This window comes from Notamacropus eugenii, chromosome 2, assembly GCF_028372415.1.
Source record: "Notamacropus eugenii isolate mMacEug1 chromosome 2, mMacEug1.pri_v2, whole genome shotgun sequence".
Lineage (NCBI taxonomy): Eukaryota > Metazoa > Chordata > Mammalia > Diprotodontia > Macropodidae > Notamacropus > Notamacropus eugenii.
The window spans coordinates 503,784,143-503,803,420 of record NC_092873.1 but is presented as its reverse complement, the minus strand read 5'-3'; the positions used below and the strand labels follow the sequence as shown (position 1 = coordinate 503,803,420).

At 41.3% G+C, this 19,278-nt stretch overlaps 1 protein-coding gene across 1 annotated transcript; it reads right to left on the bottom strand.

Annotated features, from left to right (window-relative positions):
- Nucleotides 1-250: 250 nt before the first annotated feature.
- C2H1orf146 (chromosome 2 C1orf146 homolog) lies at nt 251-18,578 on the bottom strand. The gene is made up of 6 exons (XM_072649079.1): nt 18,334-18,578; nt 13,064-13,171; nt 2,624-2,717; nt 1,816-1,984; nt 1,206-1,284; nt 251-478 (listed from the first exon to the last, which is right to left on the bottom strand). The coding sequence occupies exons 2-6, from the start codon at nt 13,130-13,132 to the stop codon at nt 344-346; spliced, it is 546 nt and encodes a 181-aa protein (XP_072505180.1). The 5' UTR covers nt 13,133-13,171; nt 18,334-18,578; the 3' UTR covers nt 251-343.
- Between the last annotated feature and the right edge of the window lie 700 nt (nt 18,579-19,278).

Genomic DNA, 19,278 nt, shown 5'->3' with positions numbered 1-19,278 from the left:
CAATGTACATTAGACACTGACAACAGGTATGTTTTATCCATTTAGTTTTCCCTACATGGATTAGCAGGCCGATTTCCTTTATTTATGGACCTCAGTCAAGGTACCCTGTGATGTTCTGGGTCCTGATGCGATTAACACACTGTCATCCCAAGATGAGCACCTGGAGGACCACTGAGTGTGAATAATCCCTCCTCGACTGGGGTGTGCTGCATTATTCTGAATAGCTCTATTAAGTAACTAAACTCATAACTGAATATGATAATTTTATTATGCTTAGGTCTTTACATGCACAAAATGGGATGGACTTTGCTAGGAAGGAAATAACCAAGTTGTAATGGTAACACTAATTCGAATTAAGGGAATCACAATCCAGTTGTATCTTACGAAGGGTTTTCCAAACAGGACTTTGCTCTATGATCTGGGCTTTAGCCATAATCACTCGGTAATGAATGTTGTCAGCATACGGTTTGCAAGTGCTCTGGAACAAAGAAAAACAACAACATGCTATGATTTACCCAGGCATGGAAGCATTATCAGATCAAAATAAATCTATGTTGTTATGTCACTTGCAAACATTCCAACCATGCAGCAGGGAAAAGTTCTGCTTAATTGATAAACCTGGTCAGGACCAAGTGAGGCAGTTAGTCTGCCTCGTTAGTGGGTGTCCATCTCCCCAGATCTGAAATATTCCTGGGGTACAAAGAACAATGGGCTTAGAGAGAGGACCTGAGTTCAAAACAAGATGAGTCACCTGACGCCTGAAGAGGGGGATGAGGTCACCTCCATGGTCTCTTCAGCTCTCAAAGGAAGCCTGGTACTCGTGAGCACACCTGCCTCTTCAGCAACACACTCACATTTGGTTTCTGGGGTGTGGCCAGTGCTCCCCTTTGCCTCAGTCTTGCTTCCATGTCTTGGTTACACATCACTCTTAAAGTCCCTTTAGCTTCAGGTAATTCAGAATAACCAAGTACAACTTACTAAGTGCTCCATTCACATCAACCTTTAATGAAATAAGCAATGCCTTCCGTACTCAGGTATTAATGCAGCTTTCCAGGAAGCTGTGTCTGCCAGGAACTCCACAGATGGGTTCCAAGGCCTTAAATAGATTGGTTTGGACCATAAGGTAATGGAAGGTAAGGGTCACTTTGCTTAGACGCAGGACCCCAGAAATATCCTTTTCTTTACCATGGGGGTGAGGGACTTACCTTGGCTATCGTGGTCATAAGTTTAGCAGCGTCTGATGGATTGTGGACTGGAATGATGCGTAAATTATCCCCCAGGAATCTGTAAAACAGATCACACACATTACAAATGTTACATAGGCTATATGCTTACAGCTGGCTGGTTAGTATTCTTGAAATGGTAAGGGACAAAAAGAGGGACACAGCCACTGTTGGACATCAAGCCTTTCCAGAAGGTGAGGAAAGGTGGGGTGAGTTTCAAGGTGTCTAGCAGTTTATGTTAGTTTTAGCCCATTAAATGTATATAGAAAAGAGACGCAGGAAAGTGCTTTTCATATTTCCCAAATTGCACTGCACTCTCTGTAGATATGATTTAGCTGAAAATATCTGGTATGACAGAAAGGGCTGATTTTTCTTTTGGCTCCAGGATGGCAGAGGGGCCGTCATGCTGACTCATGGAGCAGCATCCTACAGGAGTCCCATTAAAAAGACAAGGTGACATGATGAATTTTATCCTCTGGCAAATTTTCTTTATAGAAGCCAACCTAAATTCACCTGCCTTATTCAAAGCTCTGGGGCCAGAAGGAATCTTTGGCCACCCGCAGAAGAGCTAGGTGGTGAGTCCTAGCTTTACCTCTGCTGAATCCTGAACATCAGCCTCCATTCTCGAGGGCCGTGGAGGGCCGAGCAGAGAGCCAAAAAGCTGTTCCGGTGGATCCTCATGAACTTCTCAATTTGAGCCAAAAGGATTTCTTCAGTTGTCATAAAACAGTCCTGGGCCTCCAGTAGTAAAAATGCAACCCCTAAGAAAGGGAAACATTGTGTAAATAGCAGTTTTTTACAGTAGAGGTCAAATCCAGTGATAATTGATATTTACAAGAGGGCAACATTACGAAGCAATAGTCACCCTAACACAATTCTGGTAAAACAGAACAATCTGGAACAGAATCGAGGCCGTCCTAGGAAACTCTTTTTTCTGGAATTTTTGCCTTGGCCACCTTTAAGTCAGCTAGTTTCGGGCCATGACTGCCCCTTTTTAAAGCCAATCCTGGTGAATGTATCACAGTCCCTCCTAGGCCATTTCTACCTCTAGTTATTAAGCTTCCGAAAAAGAAATGTGTCTTTGGATGTCTCTTTTCAGGGAATAATATAAAATGAGGTCACTAGTAAAGTCTCATGATTCTGTAACTATTTTACGTTGTAATGAAAAGCAAGAAATTGTCTCCATTTTTTTTAACCCAGCTAACTTTGCTTATTTTCTGGGAAATCTCCAGATAGGAAGGGTTTGGTTTTTAAATCTGAATATTTTTACAATCTTTGTGTATGGAGTAGGATTTTTCTACTACACTTTCTCACATATTGTGCTACATACATGATCACTTCAACTTCTGTCAACATATTCTATATCAACAAGAACCAGCTTGTTAGCAAATATACTATACCAGACAGAGGGAAAATAATGGATCCAGGTTCTACTGAATTTGAAAAACGAATTCTGTGGTTTTCATTTTTCAAGATGACAGAAACTTCAAGATTCTACAAAAATGAAAAAAGAATCAGAAATATGTATGTGTTCAATCCTCACTGTTTTAAAAAAACAGATTTTCATACTTATTACAATCAACCCAAATGAATCACAATAAAACCATAATCTAAACTATTTACATTTTAATTTTAAAAATGAACGAAAGCACAGCAACATCTTGTCTGCTCTGTGTTCTCCACTGATTTCTAGGCACTTAGAAGACCTTTTTTAATATAGACTTAGTCAGACTATATCTTGATTTTGCTTATTTTGCAACACTTAATGTATCTTTTTAAATTTCTTTGCATTTTTCATGTTTGTCACTTCATTGTTTTTTATGGGGGCAGGGAAAGAGGGAAAGTCAAGACCAGTGATTTCACTGTTATGGAAAACTTCCAATATGGAAATTCTCTCCAACATGCAGATTTAAATTAATTAATCTCATTAAGTAAAATTAACTCATCTTGAATTTACAGTCTTAGAAAGTTGGCTTAGAAAGAAAGAGCGGTTAAGTAGCGTGTCCTTGATCACACAGCTTGTTGGTGTCAGAAGAAAGTCTTGAAAGTCTTCCTAATTATGGTCAGCCTCTCATGTGTGGCACAATGAAATTCCATTATACCAATATGTCACAATGTATTTGCTCCCCCCCAAAAGTATGACATGAAAACTGCTTCTAATTATTTTTACAATTACAAATAAAACTAAAACATTTTTGTACAGATCAGATTAGATCTTAATAACAACCCTAGAATAAAATCCCTGTTCAAAAAAGCTGCAGTGATTCAGTTATAACAATATCTTAGCATGTCTTTCTCCTTATCCCTACTAACATCAAATTATTTTAAACTTAGCTAATTTGATGAATTTTAAATGGTGCCATAAAATCATTAAACTTGCATATCTCTGTTTATTAGGGTTTGACTGATATGAAGTAGTTCTTAATTTTTTTTTGTTTTCTCAGAGAATTTCTTATTCCTATTCTTCAGTCACTTCTCCATTAGGGAGAACTTTTGTTGATTAATATCAGTTTCTTGTAAATTCTGCATGCTGATTTTTATTGGAAATACAAATAATTTCCCCTAAACTTTTTATTTTCTTTTTCTTTTGAATAGAATGAGTTTTTTAAACTAGGAAAATCCCTTTACAAACAAATCGATCTATTTTTAATCCATTTTTTTCCAATTAATACAAATTTTTGTCCTCTTCATGGGGCAATAAATATGCCATTCCTTTTTTCTTCTGGTTTTTATAGGTAAATAAATGTATTCATATTACACAAAAATGTATTTAGCCAATTATTAAACTAACTACAGCTTAGGCATCAGTTGCTGAGGATAAAGAGGAAGAGCAGTTCTCCAAACTTCTAGAAAACCCTCCAATTAAACCAATATACATTCTGACACTTGGTGACTTCATTTCATTGTAAAAGTGGGAAAAGGAAAGGATGGGGAGAAATAAATAAATGGGAAATCATGGTACAGGAAGAGGGAACAAGATGCCAAAAACCTACAGAGTAAACAGAAGCCTCCTGCTTTATATCAAGAACATTTTCTTTTTTTTTTTAATTTAACTTTTAACATTCATTTTCACAAAATTTTGGGTTACAAATTTTCTCCCCTTTTATCCCCTCCCCCCCAAACACCAAGCATTCTAATTGCCCCTATGACCAATCTGCTCTCTCTTCTATCATCCCTCTCTGCCCTTGTCTCCGTCTTCTCTTCTGTCCTGTAGGGCCAGATAGCTTTCTATACCCCTTTACCTGTATTTCTTATTTCCTAGTGGCAAGAACATTACCCGACAGTTGATCCTAACACTTTGAGTTCCAACTTCTTTACCTCCCTCCCTCTCCACCCCTTCCCTTTGGAAGGCAAGCAATTCAATATAGGCCAAATCTGTGTAGTTTTGCAAATGACTTCCATAATAGTTGTGTTGTATAGGACTAACTATATTTCCCTCCATCCTATCCTGTCCCCCATTACTTCTATTCTCTTTTGATCCTATCCCTCCCCATGAGTGTTGACCTCAAATTGCACTCTCCTCCCCATGCCCTCCCTTCTATCATCCCCCCCACCCTGCTTATCCCCTTATCCCCCACTTTCCTGTATTGTAAGATAGGTTTTCATACAAAAATGAGTGTGCATTTTATTCTTTCCTTTAGTGGAATGTGATGAGAGTAGACTTCATGTTTTTCTCTCACCTCCCCTCTTTATCCTTCCACTAATGAGTCTTTTGCTTGCCTCTTTTATGAGAGATAATTTGCCCCATTCAATTTCTCCCTTTCTCCTCCCAATATCTTTCTCTCTCACTGCTTGATTTCATTTTTTTTTTTAAGATATGATCCCATCCTCTTCAATTCACTCTGTGCACTCTGTCTCTCTGTATGTGTGCGTGTGTGCATGTGTGTGTGTGTAATCCCACCCAGTACCCAGATACTGAAATGTTTCAAGAGTTACAAATATTGACTTTCCATGTAGGAATGTAAACAGTTCAACTTTAGTAAGTCCCTTATGACTTCTCCTTGCTGTTCACCTTTTCATGGTTCTCTTCATTCTTGTGTTTGGAAGTCAAATTTTCTTTTCAGCTCTGGTCTTTTCATCAAGAATGCTTGAAAATCCTCTATTTCATTGAAAGACCAATTTTTCCCCTGAAGTATTATACTCAGTTTTGCTGGGTGGGTGATTCTTGGTTTTAGTCCTAGTTCCTTTGACTTCTGGAATATCCTATTCCATGCCCTTCAATCCCTTAATGTAGAAACTGCTAGATCTTGTGTTATCCTGATTGTATTTCCACAATACTTGAATTGTTTCTTTCTAGCTGCTTGCAATATTTTCTCCTTGACCTGGGAACTCTGGAATTTGGCCACAATGTTCCTAGGAGTTTCTCTTTTTGGATCTCTTTCAGGTGGTGTTCTATGGATTCCTTGAATATTTATTTTGCCCTCTGGTTCTAGAATCTCAGGGCAGTTTTCCTTGATGATTTCATGAAAGATGATGTCTAGGCTCTTCTTTTGATCATGGCTTTCAGGTAGTCCCATAATTTTTAAATTGTCTCTCCTGGATCTATTTTCCAGGTCAGTTGTTTTTCCAATGAGATATTTCACATTATCTTCCATTTTTCCATTCTTCTGGCTTTGTTCTGTGATTTCTTGCTTTCTCATAAAGTCCTTAGCCTCCATCTGTGCCATTCTAATTTTGAAAGAACTATTTTCTTCAGTGAGCTTTTGAATCTCCTTTTCCATTTGGCTAATTCTGCTTTTGAAAGCATTCTTCTCCTCATTGGCTTTTTGAACCTCTTTTGCCAATTGAGTTAGGCTAGTTTTCAAGGTGTTATTTTCTTCAACATTTTTTTGGGTCTCCTTTAGCAGGGAGCTGATTTGCTGTTCATGCTTTGATTTCATGTCTCTCATTTCTCTTCCCAGCTTTTCCTCCACCTCTCTAACTTGATTTTCAAAATTCTTTTTGAGCTCTTCCATGGCCTGAGCCCATTGGGTGGGCTGGGACACAGAAGCCTTGATTTCTGTGTCTTTGCCTGATGGTAAGCATTGTTGTTCCTCATCAGAAAGGAAGGGAGGAAATGCCTGTTCACCAAGAAAGTAACCTTCTATAGTCTTATTTCTTTTCCCTTTTCTGGGCATTTTCCCAGCCAGTGACTTGACCTCTGAATATTTTCCTCACACCCACCTCGCCTCCTGATCCTCCCAGCCAGCGTTGGGGGTCTGAGATTCAAATGCTGCTTCCAGCCTCAGGGCTTTGGGCGGGGGCAGGGCTACTATTCAGTGTGAGATTAAGTTCAGATGCTCAGGTTGGGGCAGGGCCACCTCTCAGGCTCAGTTCCCTCAGGGAGTTTATGCACAGACCTTCAACAATGGATCCAGGCTTCCGCCTGCTTGGGGAACCCTGGTCTGCCGCTGCCCCTCAGCTTCTGTCTCCCGAGGGGGCCCGAGCCATGGGGGCACCCCACTCCCCCCTCGACCCGCCAAAGAGACTCTCTCACCGACCCCCAGTCACCTATGGGTGGAGGGACGTGGGTGGAGGGACTTGTGTGGCCACTGGAGATCCCGTTCCTGAAGCCCGCTCGGATCTTTTCCTCTTGGTACCGCGGCCACAGCAGGGCTGTACTCAGCTCCCAGTCCCGGCGCCCAGTCCACAGCGCGAAGGACCTTTTGCGAGAGGTTTGCCAGTTTCTCCGGAACAGAAATCTCCCTTGCTCCAATGTTCTGTGGCCTCTGGGTGCAGAATTCGCCGTGAGTTACTTCTTTGTAGTTGTTCTATGGGTTGTGGGTTCGGAGCTATGTGTATGTGCGTCTTTCTACTCGGCCATCTTGGCTCCGCCCCCCCAAGAACATTTTCTTCAAGAAAAGAATTTGTCACATGGTGAACCACTAAATACCATTATAAAATATATGCTGAGAGAGAGAGACAGTTCTTACTGATGGGGGTTATTGTGGAATCAGCCCTCTGTATGGTCAGGGCCTCCTAGGATCAGAATCAATAAAAAGCCAGATGAATAGTGAGAAAAAGATGCAGTGCACAACTGAAACAACTCAGCTCCTAAGCACGGAAGCTACTCACTGAGCAGCACAAATGGGGAATGGGTAACACAAACGCCAACGCCGGTTATAACACTGTTAGACACAAGTTGAAATGATGTGAATAACTTGCCACAAACAAGGAATCCAAAAGAGCGCAGAAAGTACCTTAGTCAGCAAATATCTGACCTTGCTAAATGGCCACCAAAGGCAGATTAGTAAACAAACTTATTCAAATCTTAGGATACATCAGCGTATTGTCTCATAAAGCAGAAAGAAGCAGTGGAGGGTAAAACCACTTTAAGGAAAATTTGAAAAGATACTCAACCCAGCAAAGTCGACCAAGGACTTTTAAGGACAAAAATAAGACGGCAACAAACAGAAGAAAAGTGAGGGAGAAAGGGAATTGTAAAAATCATTATGACAGATTACTTTCATCATCAAGGCCAATGGAACCACCACAATTCAAACTAGGAAGAGGTAGAAACAACGTTAAAAAGAACAAAGACAGGAGAAGCAGCAGAAATTGTGTCTTTCCTGGAGACCACCCAGCTATGAGAATATTGAAGCTCTGATATCTGAGGTATCACAAGGAGGGAAAGATACCAAAGTCATGGAAAAAGGACTGAACCTTCTTATTAATCCCTGCCTGCCCCCACCCCCAAAGCAACTGAGAAACAGCAGTAACTTGACATATGTGCCTACTTTTTATGCAAAATCTTTTTTTCATCTATACACAAATCAGAGGGGTCCTTGACAAGATTACTGAGAGAGATCAAACAGGCTTTCATAAGTAATATTCAATAATAGATAACATCTTTACCATCACATCTTGACCAATCTAAAGTCACAGTATTTGAAATTGTAATTATGTAAAATATGGTCAACTAGTTCCAATTCAGTGGAAATTTCCGTGAATTCCAATGCTACCACTTCATGGGGTTCAGTATTCACACTAATATGGACCTAGCCGTAGAGAATATACGCTGATTGTTTGTTGATAATGAAAAAGGATTTGATTTGGTAAAGCAAAATGCCACCTTATGGGCTCTTTTTCAACAAGGTATCTGCCAGCCATCATCAAAACCATTCCTTGAAAAGATCTAACAAGAGGAGGTGGAGCCAAGATGGTAGACCAGCAGTAAGCAGTACAGTAAACCTCTCCTAATCCCCATTCCTCCCACCAAACAAAACAAAACAAAACAACTGTCTTTCAAACAGATCTAGAAAACACACCAAGTCCTGATTGGGAAATCCAAGAAAAAGAATCCCAGTGAGTCGTTTTCTGGTTAAAGTTGGCATAAGGAGACAAGGACATCTGTAGAAATGGGGGACAGTTGAAACAGCACATGTCCTCTATGCAACAGGCATTGTGCTAAGTGCCAAGGATACAAAGGAGGGCAAGAGACGGTCCCCCTTGAGGAGTTCACAGTCTAATGGAAGAGACAATAAATAAACAACTATTTATGGGAAAAACTACATACAAGATAAAAAGAGAAGAATCAATAGAGGGAAGGCACAAAAATTAAGAGGGATTTAGAAAGGCTTCCTGTAGAAGGTAGGATTTTAGTTGGGACCTAAAGGAAGCTGAGAGGAGGAGAAGAGGAGGAAAAGACAGAGAAAATGCCCAGAGCTGGGAGATAATATGTCTTGTTTTAGAAACGGCCAGGAAACCAGTGTCACTAGATAGAAGAGGACATGGAAAGGGGATGGGGGGTACAAAGAAGGGCTAGGAATTTCAAGCAGAGGATTTTATATTTAATCCTAGAGGTGAGAGGAGTCAGTCACTGGAGTTTACTAAGTAGCAGAGTGCAAGCAGTGGCTGTTTGACTCAAAGCTTGGCCATAACACCAAACGTGAAGTCACGAAATAAACTGGAAGAATGCGCAAACAAAACAGAATTCCATCAAAAACACTTTTATGGTGACAGAGACATTCAGGAAACAAATCTAGAAAAAGAGACTGACTCCAAAACAGCTACAAGTAAGGCCTCAGAGGAAAACACAGCTTGGGCACAAAGTCAACTAGAATTCATGGAAGAGATGAAACAAGGTGTGTTTTTTTTAAAGAGTTAAATTACATTTTCATAAATTAAATTTTAAAAAGAAGGAAAATAGAAAAGAAATTAAAGTTATAGAAGAATTGATAAGAGAATAAACAATTTGGCACGAGATATAAAACTTATCCCACCTCCCTCAAAAAAAACCCAAACAACTCTCTCTGAAAATGTGAATGGTCCACATAGAAGCTAATAACTCCATGAAACAATAAGAAACATTAACATTCAGTCAAAAGACTGAAAGAAAATTAAGAAAATGGAGGAAAGGGTGGGAGGGAGTGGGTAGCACATGAACTATACCCTCATTTGGAATGGTCAAAAACATGAAGAATACAGGTACACAACTGGGTACAGAAATACATTTCCCTCATCAGGGAAAAAGGAGGGGAAAGGGAGAAGAGGAATTAAAAAGACAGTAGACTAAAGAAGGGATCAGTACTAATCAAAACAAAATAAACTATAAAAAAGGATGTATACAAATATTTATAGCTATTTTTGCAGTGGTAAAGAACTGGAAACTGGAGGAGTATTCATCAATTAGGGGATGGATAAACAAATAAATGTGAAGTAATATTATTAAACTTTAAAAAATGACGAAGATGGTTTCAGTGAAACATAGGGAGACTTGTCTGAACTGATGCAGACTGAAGTCGGCAGAGTCAGGAGGAGAGTTTATACAATGAGGTTGTAAAGACAAACTATGCCAAAAGACTTGGGAATCTGATCAGTCTGATGATTAATCACGATTCCAGAGCACTGATGATACTATCCACCTGACAGAGAAGGGAAGGGCTCTCACATACACACTAAGGCCTAGGAAAGACCTGAGGAATCCACTAAGTGGAGCTCAAGGTGAAGATGAAAAATAGAGTGTGGGGTTGTAGGCAGAGGAAATGATAAAAGGTTATCGCCAGATAAAGGAATTTCAGAGGTTATGAATATGGAAATGGAGCACTACGAGGTGGTGTGGTCAGGGTGAGACGGAAGAGCAGGCCATGGGAAGTGAGCGAATGGAGGAACTGAGGAGCCAGAGTGTTTTGGGGAACACGGGGAGTGGACAGTGGGCACCTGAATACGGCAGAACAAAGGAGGGAAGGCCCTCTTCCTCTGCACACCAGGTGGACTGCTCCCAGCGACAAGAACAAGAGTTACAGACAATGAACAAGTACGAGGAGGTCGCAGTTTGCATCACCAGAGAGTGCATCTGAGTCAATGAGATCATAGGTCCATTTCAGCAGCCAATCAAAACTTATTATATGAGGTACGGGTGTAGACAACATTATTCACTAAACTATCATCATCCAGTACTTCCCCCAAATGTTACTGCATTGCTTTACCCAGTGATTTGTGAGTTTGTTTTCAATCCAATAGTTTAACCAAGGTTCCAGTTCTGGATCCTCTACTATATCTCACTGATTTATCTTATATTTTTAAATTCAGCACTAGATAATTTTGCTAATTACTGATTTATGCTATGGTTTACAACCTTCACTGGTCTTTATTTATAGTTTCCCTTTACATTCTTGGTTATTTTTCCATCTAAATTGTTATTGTTTTATCTAATTCTATGAAGTAGCCCCTTAATATTTTCAATGATATCATGATAAATCTACAAATTACCTTGGGAAACTGACATTTTTATTATATTTACTAGACAAAACTATATGAAACCGCTGTCTCCAATTTTTTTGTTTTATTCTTTTATTTGCTGAATAATTTTATAGTTATCTTTGTCTCATATCTATTAGTAGGTAATAAAATCCAAGTACTCTATAGATTGTCATTACTATCAGTGTGATTTATGTTTCCATTCCTCCCAAATTATTTGTGATATATAAAAATACAGATTATTAAGTAGTTACCTAATATCCCACTATTTTTCCAAAGTAATTAATTATACTTCAATGAATCCATGAAACCATCAATGACTGTCTTCAACTATACCAAATCCATTTCTATGTATGTTGTAAGACTCTTGTCATTTCTTCCCATAAATTCCCTAGAGGAGTCACCCAATATACTAAAAGCCTTATTCTAGTCTATTAATATTTTGTGGGTACTACTGCATAAATCAGCTGTCCATCAGTTACCCCTCACTTTCACTTTATCACCACAATAAGACAACAACTCTGATCACCTTGATCAACAACCATGACTCCAGAGGACCAAAGATGAAACACCTCCTGACAGAGAGGTGACAGATTCAAGGTCCAGAATGAGTTAATTGAGAAAAAAAATTTAATTTAAAAATACAGGGAGAAAACATTGAGATGAACAGAGAAATAAAAGTAAATTGCCTAGACAACAGCAACTGTAGATACTGACATGAGTGGAAATAGTTGCTTCCTCTGTTTTCTATGAGCAAAAAGCAAAAACAAAACCAAGAAATACAGAGCCAAGTAACCCAGAGCGTGGCGGACAGCTCATTGTGTTAGTCCATCCACACTTATCTTGGACAAGCTATACAGAGGGATAATGAATGGGGCTCAGAACTGAGGAGGAAGCTGATGCTGGTGGAGATTGTGTTTGGAAAACTGAACAATGTTTTTAATGGTTCCAAGCAACCCCTTGACACAAAAATCCATCTTCTTAACAGCAATTCTAATCTGAAGAATCATGTGCCATTACAACCTCTGAAAAATGAATACTGCCCTTGATTCAAAGAGGAACGGGAACAATGGGAAAATATATTCCAGATCTATGTAGACTATAGCAGATTACTTACAATAACACCTGTTCAAAAACAGTACAAAGGGTTTCAGCACAAAATACATGAGAGAAAAAGGGAGGTGCTTATGTAGTAATAGCAGAGGAGAACAGAGGGACAGACTAGGCCCAGCACTGGTACCCCAGTGCACTGGATGGATCTACTTTGGAAGATGTATGGGGGAAATGTTAAGAATCTCACACAATTAGTTGAGGTTGGGCAAAATCTGCACTACTGGAAGGAGTCCTCACATTAATGAGATAGAGATTCACTGAAATACTCACAGATATGAGCACAAAATTATCTCAGTGAACACCTACAGAAGTACCCAGATAAAGGGTAAAGCACTGATTGTGAGGGAAATCACAAATATGTTAAAGGAATGGTACAGCGGATGGCATTAAGAAACTTGAACTGGGGTTTTTAATCTATTTTGGGGGCAAAGACCCATTGACAGTCTGGTGAAGACTGTGGAGCTCTTCTCAGAATAATGTTTTTAAGGGCCTAAAACAAAATACAGATAATTACAAAGGAAACCAATTGTTTTTATTTATTTATTTATTCTAATTCTTTATTAATTTATTAATAATTTATTCTAATATCCTAGACAATTAGAAATTTATTCTAATTATTTATTAAACTATTTTTTTAAGTTCACAGGTCCCAGGTTAAGAACCCCTGACCTAGATCCTAGAGTTATCTATATAACTATGAATAACAGAGCTAACCATTTAAAAATGCTACTTTAAAATCAATGTTGGAACTCAATAGGTGGTACAGTGGATAGAGTGCCAGACGTGGAGTCAGGAAGACTTGAGTTCAAATCCAGCCTCAGACACTTGTTAGTTATATGACCCTGGGTAAGTCACTTATACCTGTTGGTCTCAGTTTCCTTATCTTTACAACAGGGATAATAATAGCACCTACCTTCCAGGGTTGTTGTAAAGATCAAATGAGATAATAATTGCAAAGTCCTCAGTACAGTCACTGGCATATAGTAAGCGCTATCTAAGTGCTATTATGATCATTATTGTTCCCATCACCCCGATAGCAGCCCCTATACCTGAAGAGATGAACTCATAATTATAGTTGTAATCCACTTCACTTTTTCCTTTCCCCTACTTTCGGCCATCTTTATGCCGCTCAACAGTCTATCCAAAGGTACAACAACCTGAAAGAATTAAAGGTAAAAAGAGTTTTAGAGCATCTTTTGTCATTTTATGGGTGTTTCCTTCTGTCTAAAGCTGGATGTCAGGAAAAGCTTTCTAACCATCAGAGCCAACCCCAAGTGGAAGGGGCCACCTCCATGGGGCTAGCTCTGCCTTCTTGGGGGTCTTCAAGCAGAAGCCTGACAGTTACGTGTTGGATGTTACAGGAGGTTCCCTTTTGTTTATATGCTGAACAAAGTTCCTTCCATCTTTCAAATTTCAGTGATTCCATAAACGTGGCATGATATAGTTTTATTGCCTTTTAAAACAGTGAAACCCACTCTCTGACCCTCCAAGGAGAACCTGTGAACTGTATTTGTATTGATTAATACTTTTTTAATGTTTTCTGTTATAACCTTTCACAACATACATATCAATAGGGATATATAGCTGGAAAAAGACTACATATTTGAGTGGGATTCTTAACACCCTCTCACTTCTTTTTCTATATTCTTCCCTCCACCCGCACCCCCACCCCCCATCACTACAGAAGCAAAAGGGAATCAATATTAGACAGAAGTCTATTTTGTTTCATGGTCAATAAACCTCCAAATAAAACACCTGATAGCCAAATCTTTGGTGATTCTCCTCACCACACTTAGCTAGGTTGACCCTTGGAAAGATGATGTCATCTGTTACCAGAACACATCAAAAGCCATCCTGGGTTGGTTGAATTTGCCTAAGTTTTTGATCCATTGGCAAAATCTTTCAGAAGCCAAGCAAAAGTCTTTCCATTGTCCTTTGGGGCAACTGCAATATTTATTTTTTTAGAGACAGCGGTGCTCCATGATTTGCCAGCAAAGTAAAGGTGTAAGATGGGATCTTATGTCAAGGAGCTGCTTGGAATCACTGAAATCACACCACAATGAGACATCAGGGAGAGCTTTTGGCTTACTAAGGATAAATAAATATCTTAGGATACAAGGAATTAAAAAAAACAACAACCTGTGAACCACACAGAAATAATACTTTACTAAAGGTTAAGATCAGTATTCGATCTGTTTCCCTGTCAAAGTGTTTTATTATACCTGAAAAGGAAAATGTTTTGCAAATGTATTATAAGAACAATTCTCCACACGGATAGTTTAATGCAGGCATTGTATATTAAGCAGAGGTTCTCTGTCCTGTTAGGATGATTTATTTACTTAAGTTAAATATAAAATTGCTGCAAAGACCTATTGATTCAAATATTTTTAAAACAAAATAGTGAAGAGGGAAATCACACCTATTTACCTGGGTAGCTGTCTATGACTCCTCTTTACCATTTTGAGGTGAATATCAAAAACTCTGGATAGATTTTAGAACTAAACAGCTAGGAGTTGGGATCTGGTACTCAAGATTTAGAAATCCTATATCCTAATTTATGTAGAGTATACAGATGCTAGGTCAATGGACACAGGTCATTCACAATATGATTGAGAATACTTCAAGTGTCCAGGTCTTGAATGAGACTGAAAAAGAGAAATTGTCTTGGATAGACTGTACCTCTGAATAAAGTATATTTTAATGACTGAGAATAAGATTATGCAGTGACATACATATAACCAAATCAAAATAAAAAATCAATCAATAAATTTAGCAGAGTGCCTGGCACATAGTAGGTGCTAATAAATGTTAGATGACTAAAAAGGTAACTGGTGCTTTAGCTATGAAAGACAGACAAGCTGGATTTGAAATAAAAGCAACACTATTTTAAATCAAGGTAAATAGGGTTAGAAAAAATCTGTCCTACTGTCAGCTCTGGCTTTATGTGTTGGCTCTCCAGCTGAGAGCTCCCTCAAAGCGTGCCCATGGGTTCAGGCACTCAGTGGATCTAAGTGTTCAGCACAGTGGAAATTCTGCACGAGAAACCCAGGGGATAAGAGAAGCTTCTTGCTGTCTCCTCTCTCCCCCAATCAATCAATCTGACTCCTGAATAGGAAAGAAAAAATGGGAATTCAAGGATATCATGTGAGTGGTGACATCATCACCTTCTAGGAAGCTACAATGGAGAAGCCCTTTCACTTTCTCATGCCCCCTCAAGCTTTGGCACTTCCGGAATTCCAGCAATAATTTCCAGACCATCACCTGTGCTAAAAGTGAGGGGCTGCCTTTGATTTTTGTTAATCAGAAAACACTCAGAGGGCAGTGCTGAACACAGAACCCAGTGAGCACTAAAGCAGCAGGGTTAGGGTGGGGGCTGGGCTGTGTTTTCATGGGCAGGAAGAACTCTCCCAATGGAAGTCTTCTCAGCAGCTAACAGCCCTGAAGCTGCCCAGAGCAGCAGCGTCCAACTCAGAGCAAGATGGGGCCCACAATGCAGCGCACAAGATGGCAGAGTGACTCAGAAAACCATATTTTAGCACTATCTGGGCTCTCCTGTATTATCATGTATCTTATTAAATAGTTCCCAGTGACATTTTAATCTAGCTCAGCCAGAACTCCTGTGGAGCTGGCACGTAGTTTGATCCCTGGTCTAGATCACTGAGGGTCACACGTTGATTATGGGACAGGGAGACTTGAATTCAGGTCTTCGTGGCTCCAGGACCAGCTCTCTATCCCCCCACCACGCTGCCTTCTAAAATGTTCCAGGATCATAGATTTAGAGCAACCTGAAAAGTTGTCTAGTTCAGTAGTCCTGTTTAATAGATAAGCAAAATGAGGTTCAGAGAAGGGAGGTGATGGGTGCAGGACCAAACAGCTCCTACATGTCCGAGGCAGGATTACACGTGATTAAACCACTCCACCACGCTGCCTCCCATCTCTCCTTCTCTCCTGCCTTCTCTCTGAGAGCAGGCTCTTCCTGGAGCATAAGGATTTGCTGCTCTTCTTGTTAGGCAGATACACATAATAAAAAGCAAGAAATATGGGCCTGGAGGGTAGAAGGCATGCCCTCACCTTCTCTAAGCACTACTCTTCCTCATATTCACATTCATGAATATTTAGAGGATCTAGATGCCAAGCTTCCAAACAACCCTAATGGGATTTCCTGGATAGAACCTCAGCCTCCCCCCTCCCTCATAGTGCCATGACATGATTCTTCCCAGGGGCATCTGCACTTTCACTTCACTTCCTGAAGACGAAAAAACCTCCAAGAACCATTACAAATAAGCCTCCATGAACATGTAGGGAGGTTTTTTTGGCCAGGTGGTTATCTGGGAACAGCTGCTTGTGGTGGGGAAGGAACGTCAGGATGTTTCTAAAGCTACTTCTTGCTTCCTCAGCCATGGAATATTCAAGGCAGAATTAGGTGGAGGGGAAGATGGAAAGACACTACAATTAATTAGCTACATGACCTCATGCAAGTCACTTTGCCTCTGTTTCCTCATTTGTAAAATGCACAAGTTGGAGTAAATGATTTCTAAGACCATCCCTGTTTGATAAATCTATAATTCTGTTATTATCGTCTACATTATTCAGTCATAATAAAGCCAAATTTATAAAATCCTCTATACAGAAGGAATGTGAGAAGTCAGAGTCCAATCCTTTCCAAAACATGAATTACTTCTACATTATCTCAGACATATGATGATCCTCCTGCCTCTGCCAGATCACACTTAGGGATGAAGGGCTCACTCCTTATCGAGGGGCCTCATTCGTTCTGGGTCAGCTCTAATTGCCAGTAAACTCCTGCTCACCTTGGGACAAAATCTGCAGTTGGTTCTAATTCTGTGCTGTGCCTTGAGCCACAAAGACTATGCATGGGGTTCTTTGCATCTAGCCCTTCCTGTTGTTTCAAACAAAACTAGACTGAAAATTTAACCACATAAAACCAGCACCTGAGCCCAATCCTTTTTAGGGTCAATTTCCCTTCATCTGCCTCTACGGCTATCCTTCACATCATGGCATTTCAACCTGGCATTCAGAAACATCTTCCAATGCGTACCTCTGCATCTGCCCACTTTTGTCACAATCTCAGAGAGAAAACTCTCAAGATCAGGGACCTTGTCTTCATCGGAGCAAGTTCCCTTTCCCCAGTGGGTCCTCCAGTGTTACTACTACTACTGGTGGTAGTAGGTGGGCAGCAGTGGACCTGGGTACTCCTGGAACACAGGCACAAGTCTAGGAAAGCAGAAGTAGCTGGGAGACTGAACTGTGCAAGGCTAGGTCTTCTTCCTCCAACAGCCAGTCACCCCAGGAGTCTGGGCTGGAGGGTCTCTAAAGCATCCCTTCTCAATCATCCTCCCACTCCTTCCAAGTCACTCTTTTATTTCCTTTTGTTTCCCCCTCTCCCTTCCCTTCTTGGCCCCTTCTTATCTACCTAAATGCTTCTCAAGCGTTTGCGAGCTGGATCCTCAACTTCACATTTTATAATGCTAATATCTACTCGATTATTTTTAGTGTTATCTTTTTTTTTAACATACACCCTCCTCTGAGGCTCACAACCTGAGGAGGGCAGATGCTCCAGGTTATCCTCATTTTACAGCTTAGGAAACTGAGGCTGAAGGAAGGTAAGCGATGTTTCTAAATGTCAAAGCCTCCTCTGAGTCCCCCAGGTTGCTAATCCCACCATCCGTTACCAGTCTCCCTCTCCGACTTTTTACAAAAAAGCAGGACTGAGATCACTCCAGGGAGCTGTTTCCATGGTATTTCTTACAGGAAGTTATAATAAACTCTACTTGAAATCTCAAGAGTTCTTCCTATTTCTGGATTAAAGGAGGTAATTAGGTTTTTAACCAAGAGGTTGGAGATGTTTTCCCCTATGAACACCAGCCCATTAAGCGCTGAAGAAGCTCTGATCATGATACATAGTATCACATAGGCTCATGATACATAGTCCTGGCACACTTCTGGAAGAAATGAAACCGACCAGGGCCCACGCGCCCCCTTAAAGGCTTTGGGAGAGAGGGCTCCAGGCCGGGCTGTCGCTGTCCAACCGGGGCTTCGGCCCCAGCTCCCAGCATGCCCCGCGGGCCGTCGGCGGGGGCGTGCAGCAGGGACGGCCGAAGAGAAAAGCGACCTCAACGCGGTCCTTGGCCCACTCGTGTCCGAGTGGGGCTTTGGCGGGGGCCGGCACCCCAAAATGCTCTGGGCCCCCATAACCCCTTTCGGGGGGCTCGCTTTCCGAGCGGGGTCACTTCCACCCCCACAAAGCGGCTCACACGCGCTCTCCTCTCGGCCCCCTTATTCCCGCTCTACCACTTACTTCCGGTCACGTGGGTGGCGACCCCGCCCCCAGCCTCTGCTTCTTCTTCGGTAAAATGGGGTCCGAGGTTCTCGAGGACCATCCAATAATGATCCTCAAAGGGGGTATTTGTCAGCCTCTTCCTCCCCTCCCCCGCCCCTGGTCTCGGGAAGCTTCCAGAACGTCCTCGGGAGGGACGGCAAGAGACCAGCCCTGGGAGGCGGGAAAAGAGACCGGAAGGGGCGGGGCTTCCGCCCACGTGCGGGGGAGGGGAAGAGAGATCTCGAGGATTCCAGAGTTAGTGGTAGAAGGCACGTGTCTAGAAACTCCCACCTGCTTCCTTTGACAGAGGGGGAAACTGAGGCCCAGGGAAGTGACGCCACCCGCCCCGGGTCACCCGAGGTAGTGGGAATCAGAGGTGGGGTTTGGGACCCAGAGCTTGCACGTAGTGGGGTAACGGGTGGTTCAGTGGGTAGGGCACCACGCCGGAGTCAGGAAAATCTGAGTTGAAATTCGACTTCGGACACCAGCTACGTGACTCTGGGCAAATCACTTCATCCTATTTGCCTCAGTTTCCTTATCTGGAAAATGAGTTGGAGAAGAAAATGGCCAACCTGTTCAGTGTTTCCACCAAGAAAACCCAAAATGTGAACATGCAGAGTCAGACAGGACTGAACAAGAAAAGGCTTGCACAAAGTGGGCCCTTTATCAGGGTTGGTAGACAGGTGGATTGTACCTGCTGGATCATAGGATCCTCCTCCGAGAAGGGAGAGAAGGCTTAGAGGGCCCTAGAGACAGAGAACCTGTAGCCCAGAGCTGCCCAAGGTTACTCACCGGGGTCAGAAGCAGTCAGAGCCCTCTTTTCAGGGTACCATCCTTCTCAGGACAATTTCCTTCCTCCCCATCCATCCATCCATCCATCCATCCATTCATCCATCCGTCCATTGGTAGTTCAGCAATTCAATT

Excerpts from the sequence above, each read along its gene's own strand:
- C2H1orf146 (XM_072649079.1), bottom strand. The coding sequence starts at position 13,132 with ATGGCCGAAAGTAGGGGAAAGGAAAAAGTGAAGTGGATTACAACTATA. Across the intron at positions 2,718-13,063 it reads TTATGAGTTCATCTCTTCAG|AATCTTGAAGTTTCTGTCAT; the intron begins GTATAGGGGCTG and ends TCATTTTTGTAG. Across the intron at positions 479-1,205 it reads TTATGACCACGATAGCCAAG|AGCACTTGCAAACCGTATGC; the intron begins GTAAGTCCCTCA and ends TCTTTGTTCCAG.